Source organism: Chrysemys picta, chromosome 1 (assembly GCF_011386835.1).
Source record: "Chrysemys picta bellii isolate R12L10 chromosome 1, ASM1138683v2, whole genome shotgun sequence".
Lineage (NCBI taxonomy): Eukaryota > Metazoa > Chordata > Testudines > Emydidae > Chrysemys > Chrysemys picta.
Window position 1 is genome coordinate 202,854,501 of NC_088791.1, and position 19,547 is coordinate 202,874,047.

The 19,547-nt window shown below is 42.9% G+C and overlaps 1 protein-coding gene across 7 annotated transcripts in view; it reads right to left on the minus strand.

The window, feature by feature from the left end:
* Positions 1-19,547, minus strand: part of USP9X (ubiquitin specific peptidase 9 X-linked) — a 214,754-nt gene that overhangs the window by 39,911 nt on the left and 155,296 nt on the right. For 5 of the 7 annotated variants that reach the window (XM_065578850.1, XM_005301756.5, XM_042859183.2 and 2 more), the window contains 9 exons: positions 15,011-15,119; positions 14,180-14,326; positions 13,908-14,054; positions 12,242-12,464; positions 6,171-6,391; positions 5,108-5,298; positions 4,544-4,717; positions 1,630-1,771; positions 177-927 (listed from right to left, as the gene is read on the minus strand). In XM_065578850.1, coding sequence (XP_065434922.1) covers positions 177-927; positions 1,630-1,771; positions 4,544-4,717; positions 5,108-5,298; positions 6,171-6,391; positions 12,242-12,464; positions 13,908-14,054; positions 14,180-14,326; positions 15,011-15,119 — 2,105 coding nt within the window. The remainder of the gene's footprint in view (positions 1-176; positions 928-1,629; positions 1,772-4,543; positions 4,718-5,107; positions 5,299-6,170; positions 6,392-12,241; positions 12,465-13,907; positions 14,055-14,179; positions 14,327-15,010; positions 15,120-19,547) is intronic. The other 2 variants (XM_065578842.1, XM_042859182.2) reach the window with 1 other exon arrangement.

Genomic DNA, 19,547 nt, shown 5'->3' on the forward strand with positions numbered 1-19,547 from the left:
TAACCTTAAAGAAAAGCAGTACCCATTAGAAAAAAAAGATGTTCAAAACAAAATGCAATAAATTAACTTTTGCTAGGACTCAAGAATTCTAGACAATGATCATAAAAATCTTTCCTGGCAACAGAGACTAATTTTCTATAAGAACAATATATTATAAGAAGCTTTCAAATACTAACCTGGAGGAGGATTTAAGTAGACACTATTACAAGTAAGCAATTTCTTTATAAACTGGAAATATTCTAGACTGTACTGCATACGGTTATGCATGAATTGCACATTCTGTTTCCGTACACTTCGCTCAATGGCTGATGGCATTTTAATCTGGTGGGGTTTAGTGGTCATAGCTAGTTCTGAAATATATTTTATTAGTTCATTGTCTTTATCCATTGTGTCCATACGTTCATAAAAAAGAATGTAAGCATTCCACCACCTCTTCTGGCGTCTGTAGGACATGCGCTTCATCATATGATCAAACACCTCCCCCATGTACTCTCCACCAAAACACTGATTTTTCATTTCTTCATCATCATCCATTTTACACTCTGTTACATCTCCGTCATCAAATTTATACCATCGATTTTTCTCACCATCTCCACCATTTCTCTGGATAATGTAAGAGTAATAATGTCCACCACTGGCCTGACCACTGTGTACTAGTACACCAACTAGCCTGTATTTAGTGCTCCCAGAGTGCTCGTTTTCTGGCTGTTCATTTTGTATCAACTGATTTTCAGGATTTACATCATCTCCTTCCAATTTAGCTACACCTGCCACTGTATAAGGCTCCATGTCCAGCTCCCGTGGAAATTCAAAATAATCATTGAACTTGATTGCACATTCCCTTTCCCAGTCATAGTCAAAACGTTTTAACTGGATAGCAAGAACTGGAGGCAACTTCTTAATCAACAAGCGTTTCACTGTATCAACCTAAAAAAACATAACCAAACAGTATATTAACAGATACTGATTCTTAAATTTTCATTATCATTCAACACAAATTCTAAGGTCTAATGATGAAAAACCCATTTAATAAATACTGTCAATGTTTATCAATAATATACTGAGAAACTTCAGCATCAATATAATCTTGGCTGCAAAGCAAACAACAATGTAAACAGCATTTCAAAATTACTAAAATGAGCATGCAATGGACTTGGAAGTAAAATATCATCCTTAACATCTCATTGAATTATTGCTAACTATTAAAACAGTAGCAGTTCTCTACAGCCTACATCACCATGAGATCATCTGATCTGTTATACATTTCAAACAAATTTCCAAGTTACTTCTGAAAGGTTTGCTTACCAATCCACTTTTCCTTAAGCTGATACACACTTTCAAAAAAATTCACCACTAAAAAACAGGGCTGCAGTAACTTTAGGTATAGGAGAGAAGCAAGTTGGTCATTTGAGATCTGGATTCCTGACAAATTCTAAAGTCTTTTATTTAAATAAATGATTGTTTCTCAGAAATATTCACAGTGAAACTGCCCCACCCAACCACGGACTGATAATTACCTATGTGCTAAAAAACCATCAAATATAAATATATTATGCTTAAAAACAAGCTAAAATTCTGTTAAACCAGTAACAAACTTGCACAAAAATAAATCACAAAAAGGATCATTACCTTTTTGTTGCATTTTTCACAATGATATGCATTTGCACCTTCCAATAAGTCTCCTTTGACATATTGTTCCAACGAGTCAAGCAGGTTTTGGTGATTTCTAATATCTACATTCAGAGTTGTAAAGGATTCCTCGCACTCGTACCTACAGATATGATGGGAGGGGGAGGAGGGAGAGAAATACAAATGTGTTTGTCTGGCAATTTTACATGGCTTGCAAAATATTCTAGCATAAAAAGTTTTGTTAGACATTTGATTACAACAGCTTGACACTCTAAAATAAGAAGTCATTCTTTATTGTATAAACTTATGTATTTAAAGTCACTGCTTCAACTATCAAAGATGACAGTTAAAATTACTTCCTCTGAAGTGCTAATTCAAAATGGTAGATCTTTATTTTTAAAACAGTTTGATGTGTTCAAAGTACAATAGGTTTGTATTAAGCTTCAACATGAGCTCCTTCCCAAACCACACCCCTCCACCAGGTGATTGATACTCCCAAAAAAAGGATAAATGGTTTACAAAAATAAGTATTTACCACAGAAAACAACTCCATCCCCTGAAGCTAACAACAGCCACTTGGAGTGAATCAGTAAAGATGGCACCACAGTAAGCAGACATGAAGAATGACTAAAAGAATATGCTACTGTTTGTGTCACACTGCAGATTTGAATTGTGGCACTTATCTGAGTGCACTCCAGCTGTGTTCAGTGTGTTAGGTGTAGTTGTATTGAACAGTGGCGGGATTAGTTGGAGCAGATTAGCAGATGTGTTACTATGAACCTCTTGCTCAAATTTCAACCACTAATCCTACCCCGGACACTCATGAGGCATTGCAAATTTCAAAACAATCCAAGTAAGCACATAGATTTTAGAGCACTTAGAAAAATGATCTGTTAAAACAGTTGGTCTCAATCTTAATAGCTGCTCAGTTATAGCAATAGGTGCATTTCTTTTTATAAGTAACATCAGATTATAATTTTTTCTGTATAGAGTGTTTGACAACACAATGTATAGTCAGTTCCACTGGTTTCTTTGTACAGTCACTCAGTTTCTCCTGCTGAGCAGGACTTTGGCACAACAACAGAACAGAAAAATATTTTAGAGAGGAAAATGAAACTGTAAAACCACAAAATTGGTAGGGGCATTCAGAGGCAGATATAGTACCTGAAACTACTTTTAGCTCATGTGTTTGAAAGTGCATACACAGGCTAAGAAGAATTGGATTTTTATTGGTAAATGTCGGTAAACATCTATTTCACTGTGCACACACAAACAGATGAAAAATAATTCCACCAATAAGCAGCAAACTGGACAGATAGGCAAAGTAAGAAAAACGCTGCTTGAGAACTTAAGGTATGATTTAAAGATATTTACTTTGTATATTTTGATGTGATGTTAACAATTTGTGTTTTAACTGGTATAAAATTTTAACTTTTTGAATCACATCTACTGTTACTAAATTATTGCCTGACCCTCCACCATAATTTCACAACTGTGAAAATTTTGATAAAAATAAAAATATTAAGAATAAACATTGATATCTGTCAAAACTATAAAAAATTAAATAGAAATTCTGTCAAGCCTATGCATACATTTAAAGTTGATATCTCTTTAATGATAGGTAAGAAACAATGTAAGAAAAATTACATACAACTGTCTCTTGCTAAGTTAAGGGTAAAAAAAATTTTAAATCCCCCTTTTTAGTAAGAATAGAACCGTGATCATTTAATTAGTGAGCTGCAAAGCTTTAAATCACTTGTACAATCCTACAGGCTCAGTACTGTAAACACACTATTAGGTGCGATGTTTACTACTTTGAATAGTCTCATTTATTTTAACCTTTCTATTTACAGCAGTGAATATCCTGGCTAGCAGCAGTTTTGCTTGATTGAGTCCTAAAAGCAGCAAAAATATGAATCTCTTTAAACGTCAGACCTGTGTTTTAACAAAATCTGAGACAATTATGAGACCCTGAAGAAAGTGAGCAGCAGACTCCCGTTTCCTCTTCCAGAGAGGGAGTGTGATGTTGTACCTACCATAAATACAGGGTGAAAGAGCTGTTCTATTCACACACAATCTTTTTGGAATGAAATTCTTAATTGCTTAGTCTCAAATCAAAGCTTCAAGAAAATGTCAAAAAAGGGATCTATTTTTGAGTTATATGAGCATGAAAAACAATGCATTCCAATGATCCAAATATGAATGTATATAAGCAGCAAATGAGAATGAAGAGCCTACATACTGCATGGCCGCTCAGTTGGACAGCAAAACAAAAAATTATTGAATCTTATTCATTTGAGAGAGATGACAGGGAAGTAAAAGTTCCAAATTCATGAGTGTTGTACAGCTGACGTCACTGAATGTTTTGAAGGAATGGATTCAAAATAATAGTAATTTTATCATAGAGGAGAGTATACAGCTGCTTACAAATTAAAGAAAAAGATTCTTTACATTTATGTGGAACAGGCAGAACCCTTTTGATCTATTCACAGTTTCCTTTCATTTGATAAATACCAATAAGGTCAGCTACTGTCCAAGATATGTCCTAATTGATTATCTCTATACATTGCTGCTTCATTCCTATGATTGTAATTTGAAGGTCACATCGGAACACGTTAAGACAAAGCCATGTCAGAAAGTGTACCTTTCATAAAGATGTTTAAGTTACAATTATTTTTTATTTAAAATAATTGTATTACTATAATATTTGATTTAATTTGCAACTTTTTTATTTAATGGAAAAAGCTTGGTGCTTGAACTAAACAGAAATAAATTTGCAATTTGGTCAGCTGGGTCTTCACCATGTTGTTCCAGGGCGAACATGTTTTAGGACTTTGTGAAGTGCATTTGGTAACCATCTTCTCACATAAAAGTAGACTGTTTTAGTGTGAAAAAGGTGAAACGAAACACTTACCTATGTGGGCATCCTTGACAAATCTTCTGATCAGCGAAGGACCCTCCCAAAACCTTACTTAACATGGCTGGATGCCCCAAAGCTTTTAAAGCTTCATCTAGACTATCCACCAAGGAATTAAAAAATTCTAAAGCATCATGTTGTTCACGGAGATTAACAGGTTCACCCCAAAGTCTAAAAAGAAAAAAAAATAATAAATGTTTTGGGGGTATTTTTGGAGGAGAGAAAAATACACTGAAATAATACCTCTATTCACTTTTACTGAGCATAGTTAACTGATTGCTTATGGTGTTGTGAATCAACTGGTACAAAAACTAAACATTCCCTTTCACATATAAACGAATATCTGGCTGCTAAGTCTCAAAAATTGCTAGATGTCGCTGTTACTTCTGCTCAATTCTGCTTACTTTTCCACCATTCTAACTAGCACATATAAAGCCACATAAACCTTAAAATTTATACAAACTGCTTATGTCTATTACTTTTTTCATATAACTGACTTCTATTATATTTTAATAGTCTCAGTGAACGGAAATCAATATTAAAAACCATTTTTCTATTTACCTGAATTGTTTCCAAAACCCTCTTGGTACATAGTACTGTAGTCTGGAAGCTGCTAAATGACCAAAAATGACTTGGAGATGTCTCAGAACTCCAATATTGTATTCTTTTCTATCTTCTGTTTTACTTAATGCTGGTTTATCTTCATACTGATGTGGATAACCAAACACATCATCCCGAGGATCAACATTGCTCTATCAAAAACAGTCATATAATCTTCATTAACATAATGAATATAAACAGAATATAGGAGAACTAAAACTAGCAACAAGGTAACCATGTACAGTATGGTGCTCTCTAAATTTGGGGGGGAGGGATAGCTCAGTGGTTTGAGCATTGGCCTGCTAAACCCAGGGTTGTGAGTTCAATCTTGAGGGGGCCAATTAGGGATCTGGGGCAAAATCAGTACTTGGTCCTGCTAGTGAAGGCAGGGGGGGGCTGGACTCGATGACCTTTCAAGGTCCCTTCCAGTTCTAGGAGATAGAATATCTCCATTAATTAATTTATTTAAAATTTATATTTATTTAAGTTTACAGAACGATTATTGGAGGAAACTAGTAACTTGCGTATTGTTACCTCTATTTTCATTTATACACCTCTACCCAGATATAACGCGACCCGATATAAAACTAATTCGGCTATAACACGGTAAAGCAGTGCTCAGGGGGGGGGGGCTGCGCACTCTGGTGGATGAAAGCAAGTTCAATATAACGTGGTTTCACCTATAACGCGGTAAGATTTTTTGGCTCCCGAGAACAGCGTTGTATCGAGGTAGAGGTGTACATGCTACATGTAGACTGTTAAATCTACATTGTAGATGACACTTTCAATCACATATTCCAGACGAGGGGAAAAAAAATGAAGGGGAAAAAGCAAGCCTGACCTTTAATCTTTTGGACCTTCTACAATAATCGCTAACATTTTCAAATAAGAAATATTATATTATAGTTTTGTTGCTAGAAATGTTAGGAAACCCCATTAAAATAAAATTCTATCTAATGAAAAAAAAGTTATGACAACTTGAAAGTATTAAAACAGATGACTAGCAGGTCATCTGTATAATTACCTCATTGTCCTGCTTCTCATCCCCAGACATATCATCGTCTACATCACTGCCCGTGCCTTCAATTGCAAGAATACCATTTCGGATAGCTGGAATCATGTATAGCTGCTGAATGACAGAATTCATGTAACAAGTAGCACCAGCATTTTTTAATCCTACAAATCCCTTTGATGGCCGAGGCCCAACAGGTGGCAAATATTCCCATTCTGTAAGCGCTTCACAAGCTACGAGAGAATAACCAAAATTGATTAAAAATTTTTATTACAAAACAATATCTATTATGATAATCAAGGCAATTCCATAAAACTGAAATTACTATTTGTTCACGTCATAAACAAAGTTTAACTTACCAAACCTTCAAACAGAAAATAGTTAAAAACGTCTAAAATTAATGCCCTCATTTGTTGCCAATGACAGTTTAAGTGCAACCTTTAAGTATCTTATATAACCAATTAAAAAATAAATATAGCTAGTGCCAAATTAGCAGCAGAGTACTTCTTCCCTTGAGACCAATGATTCGCCTTTTAAAGACACTTAGGTTGAAGAATTCAAAATCAATTAGCAGTGACAAGGAATCAGAGTTCACAATACTACACCAGTTTGGCTCTGTAACTTGTTTCATTATCAAAGTAAAGAAATGTGTAGAAGAATACTTCTCTAGTCAGACTATAGTCCTCAAATATCTTATTCTACATCATGTTTGTTTATGCCACACATTTTACTTCACAGTTGAATGCAATTTCACATAAGGATATCAATAAGGCTTACAGTTGGGTTTTTCCTCTGAAAATGGATGTTATTTATAAACTGGAGGTTCTTCGAGACGTGGGTTCACTCTGTGCCTGAGACTGGAGATTTCTAGAAGTAGAGTGCATTGGTCTGCCCCTGAACAGTTGCTCCCCTCATGCTCTGCACCAAAGGTATAAGGGATGGTGCGGACCAGTGCCTCCAGTTCTCTCTCTTACCGTGAATCAGATAGGATTCAAAGCTGAGGGGAAGGAGAGTGGGCAGTGGAATATAGATAAGGACCACACATCTCTAAGCAGATCTGGTTACAAGTAAGTAACCTCCATTTCTTCTTTGAGTGCTGGTTTCTATGTGTATTTTCATATATGGGTAATTGGTAAGCAGTACTCAAACAGGAGCAGGAAGCAAGGATGCAATTGGTACAGATGTCTGTAATACTGCTGTCCCAACAGGTGGATATGCAGAAGAGGCCTGGACTAAGGCATAATGTTAAGGTATGGATGGAACTCCAAGTTGCAGCCTCACAAACATTCAAAGAGATGCTACAGAGGTTGCTTGTGCTCTAGTGGAACGGGCCCTCACCCTTTCCGAGGAAAGAATTACACACAGATGATAAAGAATGATACAGACGGACATCTACTTAGAGAGTCTCTGACCCAATAATGCTTGTCCCCACGATTGCTCTGCTATCGTGACAAACAGTCTATATGTTTTCCTAATTTCTTTCTTTGCAGATATATTGCTCTACAGCCCTTCACTGTAGAAGACAGTCCACCTTCTGACAGAGGATTTCCTTGTGAGCGTTGTCCCTGAAGAAGGATCAGCAAGGGCATGGTCCCTGAAGAGGGGGAAGAGACTCGATAGTTTAGTTGGATGGAATGATCTCTAGTACCCACCTATCAGTTATTCCCCTCCAACTTTGGGTGAAAAGGGTGAGGCAACCAAACGTTTGGGGGGCAGTAGGGAGTGATATCAATAAGGGTACATGGTTCTCAAGCATCACATCAAAAGTAACCTGATTGGTGGATGGGGGTTGAATGGATATAGCTGTGGTGGAGGAAGCTGCATATCTAGGCCTTTATGCCCTCTGACATTTGCGCAGCAGTTTGTAAGGAGCTGGTGGTAGAATAGCTGAGGAAAGGTCTTGGCTTGTACGCTTGGTTTATGGTTTTTTCTCTTTGGGTCCAGGGTATAAATCCCCAATGAGTCAAGAGCAAGCACAAATATTAGTCAGTCTTTTCATTGACTAGATTAGGGTCCTCAAAGGACAAGTCCTCAATGGTATTCTGGACTTCCCTCTGGAACCCCAAGAAGTGGAGCCAAGATTCACGCCTCATCACCACAGCAGTAGCTATACCTCTAGATGCAGTATCAGTCATGCCCACTGCAGCTTGAAGAGAGGTCTTAGCTACCAGTTTACCTTCATCGATGAGGACTTGAAATTGGGCTCTGTCCTCCTGATGGAGTTTGTCTTTGAACTTCAAGTGTTTGTGAGAACATTTTTTTGCTAATAAAGACTCCTAGTTAGCAATTTTGAACAGAAAGCTGGGGGTGGATAAAAATACCTCCTCTCTCTAAGAAGTCAAGGCTTTTAAGTGCCCTTGTCCGCAAGAATTGCCTTGCAGTGCTATAAGCCTGGATGTCTTAGTGGCTGCTTGTACTACTAGGGAATTGTGGGCAGCAAGAGTAAACAGAAACTCTGCCCCTTTAACTGGTACAAAATATTGCCTCTCAGCCATTTTCAGGGTGGGAACGTAGGAAGCAGGAGTATGCTAAACTACCCCGGCTGGTTTCACAATGGTCTTGTTTGCTTGTTTGACCGCGATTCAAAGGGCTGCAAACTGTCAAGTGGAATCTGGATCTCACTCCCCACCCTCTGCAGGAGCTTTTGATGTTGCCTGTGGTAGTCAGGTGGGGATGGCAAGCATGGGGCAATTGCCTCATCAGGTGAGGAAGGTGACACCATCAGAACCATTGGTACCAGTGAATCTGGTTCGATTTCTTCCCCCTCGCATGCCGACAGAGCCAGTTGGCATTGGCTAGAGGAGGAAAGCCAGCAGTATCCATATACAGATCCGAGGTGCCTAATGTAGGGATCTTACGGGCACCAATATGGCCAGTTTGAAGGGTCAACCCATTGGGGGGGACCCCAAGACAACGGGTACCACTGGTCCCATGGGTAATCATATCTGAGTGGAGAATAGATCCAAGACCTCCTAGAGTCTCTGTCCAGACTAGTCTCTTTCTGTGGAAGCAATGGCTTGTCTAGAACATCTGAGATGGCCAACTAAAAGCTAAGTCCTAGTTCCAAGGGCAATGCTGTTGGTACCAGTGGGTGAACGCTCCGACTTGTGGACAGGATATGGAGTATCCTTTCCTCCTTGAGGTGGTTTCCTCCCCCGGTGTGGAGATGTCACTCAGGAGAACCAGACCCAAAGGGAGAGAGGCAATTGAGGATAAGGAAGGGCGAAAATATCCTCTGGAAAGGTATAGGTTTCAGTCCGTCCTGGAGAGTGAAGTGTCCCGGTGGTTAGATCCAGCACATCCTTGGTCATGGTGGTCAGTGGGTCCTTCTGGGGACAAGATGATACCATATAACAGAAGTCCTAACTGGAGTTCCTAGTTGGTGTCAGCAGGTATTGATCCTTTGGCTTAAGAGCTGGAGTTGGTACCAATGGATCCTTTCTCCTTTGCACATTATCCTCATAATTTGGAGGTTTAGATGGTCATAGATCTTTATGACCCATGCATGAGGACTTGCCCAACTTGGACAGAGTAGGGGAGGGATCCTTTCTTTTAGGAGAAGACCTGGAAGGGGATCTGTCCTTGAGTATATGAGTGAGCCCTTTAGTCTTGCCAAAAGCCCAGATCTAGTGATTCCCTGGACTTAGCAGCTCTGGCCTCTGCTTCTGAGCTTGTGCTTGAAGGGGTGGTGTTCGCAAATTGAGACTGCTGTAAAACAAGAGGGTCTCCCCCTGGCCTGGATCCACATGGGGTCCCATGGGTTTCTCCTTGAGGTACTTCCTCCATCAGAGCTCTTGTCCTCACAGGTTTGGGGAGGGAAAGAGTGGCAGCTGCTGAACTTAGCAGAGATAATAGCCTCCCCAAGACTGTAAAGGAAACACTGGTGTTCATCACTGACTGAGAAGGAGACAGTTCTTAAATCCCAGGACTTTAAGCATAGTCCTTCTCCACAGGATCCCTGAGACGGGGAGACACTAAACTGAACTAACTAGACTATAAACAAACACTATAAATACTAAAACTATATACAATTATAGTTACAGATTTGAAAGACATGCAAAGATAGCTTTGGACACAGGATTCTGACTCAGGCCATGAGACAATAAGAAGGAACTTGAGAGGTGTTGGTCTGCACCACCCCTTATGCTCTCAGTAAAGAGCATGAGGGGAGCAACTGTGCAGAGGCCCAGACCAACAGACAGTACTTGCTAGAAGTCTTCGATCTCAGGTGCATGAAGTGCATGCATGGCCACGTGTGGAATACACATAGGAACCAGCACTTGAACTATTCCTTTAATACACCCCCACAGACTCTCAACTAGTATTTTACTATCACCACGTAAGTTAAAATCAGTGACCAACAGGCCAACCTAGTGATGTCCCAGCAACATTGTAACACAAGCAACTCTGATTTGAAAGTGACCTATAATATTTTTCCCCATAAGCTAGTGATCCATTGCGTATATAACATACTTAGGCTCCCATGCCTTTGCCATCCCTATGAAAATCCATCTAAATTTGGAGAAAAGTTATAAGCCTTTGAAAAATCGTAGTTGGCATATGCTCAGTAAACTTTAGACAATAGCAACTAAATTCCCTGAAGATTCTATCTGCTCTGGGCACGCTCCAGCCCAAGGCTCTTCAGGACTTACCCTGCAACTGCTTTGCTGCACTGCTCCAGACTCTGCTGGGTCCAGGCATCAGAACTGAGAGAAGGGAGATGGTCTCCTGTGGCTCTCAGGATATGTCTTCACTGTAACATAAGTCCCTGCTTGAGCCCAGGCTCAAGGCTACCCCTCCTTGCATCTATACTGCAACTGTGCTAACCCAGGGCTCGAATGCACGGTCCCAGGATCCTGCAGGACTGGATTGTCCAAGTTTGAGTCAAGCTGGGACCCAGGTTTCAAGCCTCACTGCTTTGCAGTGCAGATGCAGCCCCACTTGACTTAGGTCCTAGGAGTCATTCGGAAGTATCCCACAATTCCAGGGGACAACTTCCTTAGTCCTCTCTATCCTAACAATCTGGAACCCACTCTATTGAAAATGGACGCCACACTTCCTCTGCAAACTTCAGAAATTCAGGTCAGTGTTAACGCATTCTGGTCTGATCACCTATCTGGAAGCACACTATCAGAGAGCCTCCTGGGTTTGCAATGCAGAGAAAACAGATCAAGTCTTCTGCAAAGTGAGCTGCTTCCTGGTAATGTTCAGGGTGGGCAGTAAAGTTTTCCCACAGTGCACTACGGTCCTAGGGCTAGAGCAGCCACATGGAGGGGGTGTGGGCACGCCATGGGCAGCCTAGGGATTCTGGGATATAGCTACTTTGACTCAGCTTTGCACACTGCATTATGGATGCCAGAGCCCTTGGTTTGAACATGGGTCAAAAAATTCTTAACCTAGGTTAAAATACAATGTATTTTATATTGGGCTTACATTGCAGTGTACACCCTCAGTGACCCTCCTGTGGGCCCAGGCAGCATAGAGGAGGAAGCTGCCAGATTCAAATGCAAAAGAAACAAGAAGTGGACCTGTGGGAGTGTGTGTGGGTGGCGGTAAACTGGGACAAGGAGGCTGTGGCAGAGACTAAGGCTGGAGACTAGGGATTGGGATGCGTCCTGACTGCAACTGCCTAATCAAGAAGATGGACTAAGGAGTAGAAAAAGGTGATGGGAGACAAATCTGAGGAGGAGCTGGAGTGCAATGGAAGAACTGGGGCTGACTGGGACAAGTGGACAGGGGATGAGGGAGACTGAGTATGTGGGTGGAAAAGAAACTGGGACAGTCTGGGCAAAGAGACTGGGACATGATCAAGTTATTAAAGACTATCATAATGCATACACACCATGGAGCCAAAGTAAGATTGTAGAAGCAACATTAACTCTGGCATTCCCTAACTTTGGAGTGATTGACTTTACAAACTTAAAAGTTAAAGATTCTTTCAATTGGGGTGAGGGGGGGGAAGGGAGTGTAATTAGCATCAGAATCAGTTGACAGCACAAAGTTATTAGTATAAGTGGGAGGAAACATACATTACAATACATAGATTAAATAATTAAAAATAGATAGTTAAAAATGCTACATACTAGTGATTGCTGTACCTATGTAATACATTTCAGTCAAGGTGTCTACTATTTGTTTGAGGTTTCGGACACACCCCACTGCTAGTGCTACTAGCAACTCAAAACCAGCATTAATGGTAGCTGGTGAACTACAGACTGGTATGGCTTGCTCAGCAGGCAGTTCTCCATTTCTCATGTATTGTAAATATACATTGGAAGCTGGAAAGATGAAGTCATCTATCAATTCCTGAAAAACAGAAAAGTTGTTACCCGTTACTATTAAAAAACTGAAGCATTTTTCAACAGACTGGAAAGCGTTACAACATTTGTTAGAAGCGACAAAGAGTCCTGTGGCACCTTATAGACTAACAGAAGTACTGGAGCATAAGCTTTCGTGGGTGAATACCCACTTCGTCAGACGCAGGTATTCACAACCTGCGTCTGACAAAGTAGGTATTCACCCATGAAAACGTATGCTCCAATACTTGTTAGTCTATAAGGTGCCACAGGGCTCTGTCGCTTTTTTACAGATCCAGACTAACACGGCTACCCCTCTGATACTTAACATTTGTTAGAGAGATGATTCAAAAGAATATAGATAAACTAAAATGTATTTCATTCTATAATAAAGAGGAGCCTAAAAGAAGAAATTAAAGTGGTAGTCTTATTTTTTTGGAAATATTCTATCTTCAAGTTAATTCTCTTTTTAGAATTTAATTGTAAATCTCTAATCAATCTGGATCAGTGACAAATCTTGCTAAATTAGTGTATTGCCTTTGGAAAGTACTATTCTAGCTGTTGCTTTGTGTTCTCAACAAGAGCTTCAGAGCTATCACTCTACTGATGCACAGAAAACACTTGATTAACCAGCTATTCAGACAACATGATGGTGTTGTACATAAACTTAAACACAAAAGAACAATTAATTAGCAAAAAAACCCAATTAATTAATTAGGCTGAATTTGGGACAAGGAAGGAAAGAATCTCTGTGCTCTATATATGTCTCACTATGCATTGTCTGTCAATCTAACTTGTTGCTTCAGTTTCCCCGCTGCAAAAGGATATAAATAAAAGGAATTGAATTGTGGGAAGACTGTCAAAAAATTGCGGCTGAGTTCTGAACAAGACATAGAAAATTGCAGAAAAGTAATAGTGGAAATTATTTGCGGTAATAAAGTCTGTTACTACTTTTCTGCGATTTTCTGCTGTTGGTCACCCAGGGCTGAGAGCGGGAACATAGGGCTGAGAGCGAGGGCTTCTGCTGTCGGCTGCCCAGAGCTGACAGTGAGGGCTCCCAGTGTCAGCCTCATGCATGGTGGGACTCCCGCTATCAAAATTGTGGTGGAAGCCTAATATTGCAGAATCCGCAATTCCTGCAATATTACAAGTTAAGTGGCGTTTTAGGTATAAAGTTATCTCGCTAAGTTGTAACAAATCAACGAACAGTGGTCTGAAGATGTAAAAGGCAATGTAAACGCTAAGTATTCTTAGCAGACCAACATGTCCATTATACTTTGAAAAGTTTAATAAATTCCAAGTAGAACCATTTGTTTTACAAACAAAAAATGTTTCATGGAATGAGCCACTTTTGTGGTTCCATTCTGTAAAATAAAAAGTTTCTCCACATTTTTTTAACTGATTTCAAAGTAATGATATTCAAAACCAACATACAATACAAACTGTAACTTACTTTAATGAGATTAGCACCTCCTTTTTCACAACCAATATGATATTTCTTTTCAGGGGTTTGGAATGCCAATAACTCTTTTGTTACTCCAAGGTGGCCTTCTAAGATTGTCTCTTCAACACCTGTTTCTCCTGTTCTTTTCACTTCATCCTAACGTTTTTAAAAAAAATGTTAGAAGGCTTGAAATTATGTATCTTTGGGAAAATTTACAACCAGATTTTAATATGAATTTTTGGAAGACCAATCTCTATAAGTCACCTGATATTACAACTTACCCTAATCCTTTTAAGCCAGTCTATTTCATTATTAAGAAGAACTTCAGCATTGGGCACATTAATATTACTGTTGTAAGCGTAGTTAAGAAGGTGTCTTAATAGGGTGAAGTAGTCTCCTGAATGCTTAGCTCTTTCTCTTGCAGTACTCTAGAACACAAAAAATAAATAATGTATAATTGATAAATGCCTTTTTTATTTAGAGCCACTAAACCCAGACAATTTTTTCCTAAACTGAATAGAATTTTAATGGAAAAATAAAATGAAAATGTTTAAGATTTGAAGAGATTAACGGTTGTGTGTAAACTTAAAAATGACAATTTATTTTTGACCTAAATATTTGAAAAGCAGCTTCTTTCACTAACTTGCAAAGATCAACTGAGGAGATGAAACATTTAATACAGAGCCAGAAGTACACTGAATTTGAAAGTCCTTACAGGCACAGGAAATGAAGGATGAACTACTTCACAAATATGTAGCTTAAAAACACATTTATTCATAATTTATGCATATTTATCTAATCTGCTAAGGAATAAACCTTTTAAAAAAAAGTTTTGCCATTCACTTTTAAGATAATTACATTTTAAAAATATATTTTTAGTATTTGCATAAGAGACCATTTTTACCCCTATCAAATTGGAATTATCCTATAACATATTGCAATATAAGAGCCATAGCAGCATAATCAAAGAAACAATGTTCGAAACGTAAATTCAAGTGCATTATACATGGTAGTAATGTACTCTATTGAAATAATTTTTATCCTATCATTCATTTCTTATGGAACATCGAACTGTACTAGAATAATGAAAGTGTTAATTTCAAATGCCTTACCCCTAACACAGTAAACAGCAGTGTAATGAAGAAAAGCAGAGGTCTCTGTCCCATACAACACCTGGTAGCCATTAAAAAGAATTGCTCCTGTGCCATCTGACGAACAGTTCTGAAAATAGTGAAAAAACGTTTAATTTTTCCCATAAAGAATAAATACAATTATAATGTGGGATAAAAAAATACCTCTTGAAATCAGTGAAAAATACAGTTACCTACCTTTCGTAACTGTTGTTCACGTCCATTCCACATTAGGTATAGCCGCGCTGCGTGCATGAGCGTCGGAAACTTTTCCCTTAGTGGTACCCATTGGGACAGCGAGGCCCCCGCCTGAGCGGCGCCACTGCGCCATGCATATATACCCCTGCAGGCCCAACCCCCTCCAGTTCCTTCTTGCCGGTGACTCCGACAGACGGGTAGGAGGGCAGGAAGTGGAATGGACGTGAACATCACATCTCAAAGAAGAACAGTTACAAAAGGTAGGTAACCGTTTTTCCTTCTCCAAGTGCTTGTTCACATCCATTTCACATTAGGTGAATCACAAGCTTACCGTCGGAGGAGGGTAGGAGTCACAGAACAATTGATCAGAGGACTGCCCTGCCAACCGCCAGATCCTCTTGGGCCTGCTTGTTGACCCCGTAGTGGGTCGTAAAGATATGCACCGATGACCAGGTGGCTGCTCTGCAGATCTCCTGGACCGGGACCTGTGCCAGGAAAGCCGCTGAAGCTGCTTGCGCCCTGATCGAGTGGGCCGTGACCGCCGGGGCCGGTACACCTGTGAGGTCATAACACGCCTGAATGCAGTCTAATCCAGGAGAAGATCCGCTGCGCCGACACCAGGAGGCCTCTCATTCTTTCCGCCACGGCCATGAACAGCTGCATGGATTTACGAAAGGGCTTGGTGTGCTCCAAGTAGAACGCCAACGCTCAACGGACATCCAGGGTGTGCAGGCTGCAGTGACTCAGGTCCACATGAGGTTTGGGAAAAAACACCAGCAGACCAATGTCCTGACCCAGATGGAATTGTGAGGCCACCTTTGGGAGGAACTTGGGGTGTGGCCAGAGCTGCACCTTGTCTTTATGAACTACTGTATATGGCGGCTCAGAGGTGACTGCCCTCAGCTCAGATACTCTTCTGGCTGAGGTAATGGCCACCAGGAATGCCACCTTCCAGGAAAGGTGGAGGAGGGAGCAGGTGGCAAGTGGCTCGAATGGGGTCCCCATGAGCTTAAAAAGGATTAAGTTGAGATTCCATGGAGGGACTGGGGGGCATAAGGGAACACCCTCTCCAGTCCTTTAAGGAACCGCCCCACCATTGGTTGGGAGAACACCGAGCCCCCTGAAACCCCCGGGTGGAAGGCGGAGATGGCCGCTAGATGCACCCTGATGGAGGATGGGACCAGCTCCTGCTGCTTGAGGTGCAGTAGGTACTCTAGAATGGTAGGCACCGGAGCCTGGCATGGCTGAACCTGTTGGGGCCCACACCAGCATGAGAACCTCTTCCACTTGGCCAGGTAAGTCGCCCTGGTAGAGGGCTTCCTACTACCAAGTAGAACCTGCTGCACAGGGAGGGAGCACTGGCTCTCCAAAGCGTTCAGCCACAGAGCTTCCACGCTGTCAGATACAGTAATTGCAGATCAGGTTGGAGGAGCCACCCTCCGTCCTGCATGAGGTGGTCCCGGTGTAGGGGCAGGGTTACCAGGGCTTTCACTGACAGCTCCAGGAGCATGGTGAACCAGTGCTGGCTGGGTCAGGCCGGGGCGATGAGGATAACCGCTGCCCGGTCCCTGTGCACCTTGAGCAGGACCTTGTGAACCAGAGGAAGCGGGGGAAAGGGGTATTTCAATTCCCCTCCCCACAGGATCGCAAACGTGTCTGCTATTGAGCCCAGGCTGTGGCCCTGGAACAAGCAGAACTATGGGCATTGGGCGTTGCCCCTGGCGGCAAACAGGTCTACCCAGGGAAACCCCTACTTGTGGAAGAGCAAATACACAACGTCCGCTCTGAATGTCCAGTCATGCATGCGGTATGACCTGCTGAGGTGGTCCGCCAGGTCGTTCTGCACCCCCAGGAGATTTGACGTCTCTTGGTGAATGGTGTGGGCTATGCAAAAGTTCCAGAAGAGGAGAGCCTCGTGGCAGAGCGGCAAGGAGCGAGCTCCGCCCTGCTTGTTTATGTAAAACATGGCGGTCGTGTTGTCTGTCAGAACTTTCATGCTGTGATCACTCAAAGTGGCGTGAAAGGTCTGGCAGGCTAAATGAACCGCCCTGAGCTCCTTCGCATTGATATAGAGCAACCACTCCACTCCCGACCACAAGCCCTGAGGTCTCCTAGGTGAGCACCCCATGCAAGGTCTGACGCGTCTGCCGCAGCTAGGCCAAAGGGGAGAACCATGAACTGGTAATGTTCTTGGTTCACAGTGAAGCGCAGGAATCGGTGATGCGCCAAGTGGATGGCGATATTAAAGTACGCGTCTCTCATGTCGAGGGCAGCGTACCAGTCCTCCGGATCCTGGGAAGGGATGATGGTGCTCAGAGAGACCATGCGGAACTGGGCCTTGACCAGGAACTTATTGAGCCCTCGCAGGTCCAGAAGGGCCTCCTTTGGCCTTGAGAATGAGGAAGTAGCAGTAGAAGAACCCTTTCCCTCTTAGGTCCTTCGGTACCAACTCTACTGCCTACTGCCCCTGCCTCTAGGAGCGTGCGAACCTCCTTTTCCAGGAGGTGCTCATGAGAAGGGTCCCTGAAGAGGAACGGGGAAGGGGGGTGAAGGATAGGCACGGAGGAGAACTGCATCCTGTAACCACTTCGCACCATGCGTAACACCCAGTGGTCTGACGTAATACTGGACCACGCACGGGAGAAGTGGGACAGGCGGTTCAGGAAACCAGTGGACGAATCCGGCGATTAGTCCGGTACGCTGTCCTCGAGCGCACCTTCAAAAGCCTGCTTTAGGGCCAGGCTGAGACTTATGCTGGCCTTGGCTCTGTCCTGGCCTATTGGAGCTATTGTTGTTACGCCGCCTCCTGTATCCCCATTTTGCCTGCAATAAGGCTCATGCCTAGGACGAGGTTGGTAGTGACACTGAGGTGGCGGCTGCGGCTTTCTTTGGGTCGCCGGGGTGTGCATACCCAGCGACTTGAGCGTGGCCCGAGTCCTTGATGCTATGCAGCTTTGCGTCCATGTGGTCCAAAAAGAGCCAGGACCCTTCGAAGGGGAGGTCCTGGAGTGAGTTCTGGACCTCAGGCGGCAGACCTGACTCCTGCACCCACACCGAGCGTCGCATGACCATGCCAGATGCGATTGTCCTGGCCGCCGTGTCTGCCAAATCCAAGGACCCCTGGAGAGAGGTCTTCACTACGGCCTTGCCTTCGTCCACCAGCGCCATAAACTCCTGTTGGGAACCCTGTGGGAGGCTGTCCTTAAACTTCCCCACTGCCGCCCAAAAGTTGAAATTATGCCTGTTGAGGATGGCCTGTTGGTTAGCAATCCTCAACTGGAGGTCCCTTGAGGAATACACCTTCCTGCCAAACAGGTCCAGGCGCTTCACTTACTTGGCCTTAGGTCCCGGGGCCTGCTGCCCATGGCGCTCTCTCTTGTTTACCGCAGAGACTACCAGGGAACATGGGCTTCGGTGGCAAAACAAGAACTCATACCCGACGAGGCGAAGTACTTGCGTTCCACACCTTTGGTTGCTGGAGCGCTGGAGGCCGGGGTCTGCCATATAGTCTTATAGTTCAACTGTATGGTCTTAATGAGTGGGAGCGCTATTCTGGATGGACCTTTTGGGCTCAGAATGTCCACCATGGGGTCCTCTTGCTCAACCGTCTCCTCGGCCTGTAACCCCAAGTTATGGGCAACATTACGCAGCAGCTCTTGGTAGGCTCTGTGGTCTTTTGGCGGAGGTCCTGATACCACTATGCCTGCCACCGCTTCATCCGGGGATGATGAGGAGGTCAGCAGCTGCTCCACTTCCTCCTGCTGGTCCCCTTGGTCCCCCTCCCCTGAAGGAGGAGCATCCATCTTGGGCCCCGACAGCTGACCCAGGGGAGGCACCGGCCTCGGTGCCGGTTTCTCCAGCCTCTCGTTCGGTGACTGTGCAGGCGGTCTGGACGCCTTGGCTTCCCGCACGGAGGACCGGGACCAGTGCACAGAGTAGCTGGCCCTGGAGGGAGCCTCTTGTCGCTGGTGGTAGGCCCCGGGGGTTCAGAAGGGCCAGTGTCCGGTGGTCCCCACTGGGGTTTCCACCCAGCTTGGTGATCTCTGCCTTCCGGTGCCCAGTGCGAGTAACTATCGGCTCGAGTCGGCGCCGGACTCTGGTGACCCCGAGCGTGAAGGCCAGAACGGTGCCGTCGACCTATGCTGGCGGGAGATCGACGAGCGTCTTCTCACCGATTGGGACCGGGGTCAGTGCTCCCGAGACCTGGACCAGGACCAGTGACTTCTGGAAGCCTTCGGCTATGGCCAGCTCGCCTTCTCTTGGTCCCAGTCTCTGGAGGGTGCCGGAGAGCATCGGGTCACTTGCACTAACTCCGTGCACT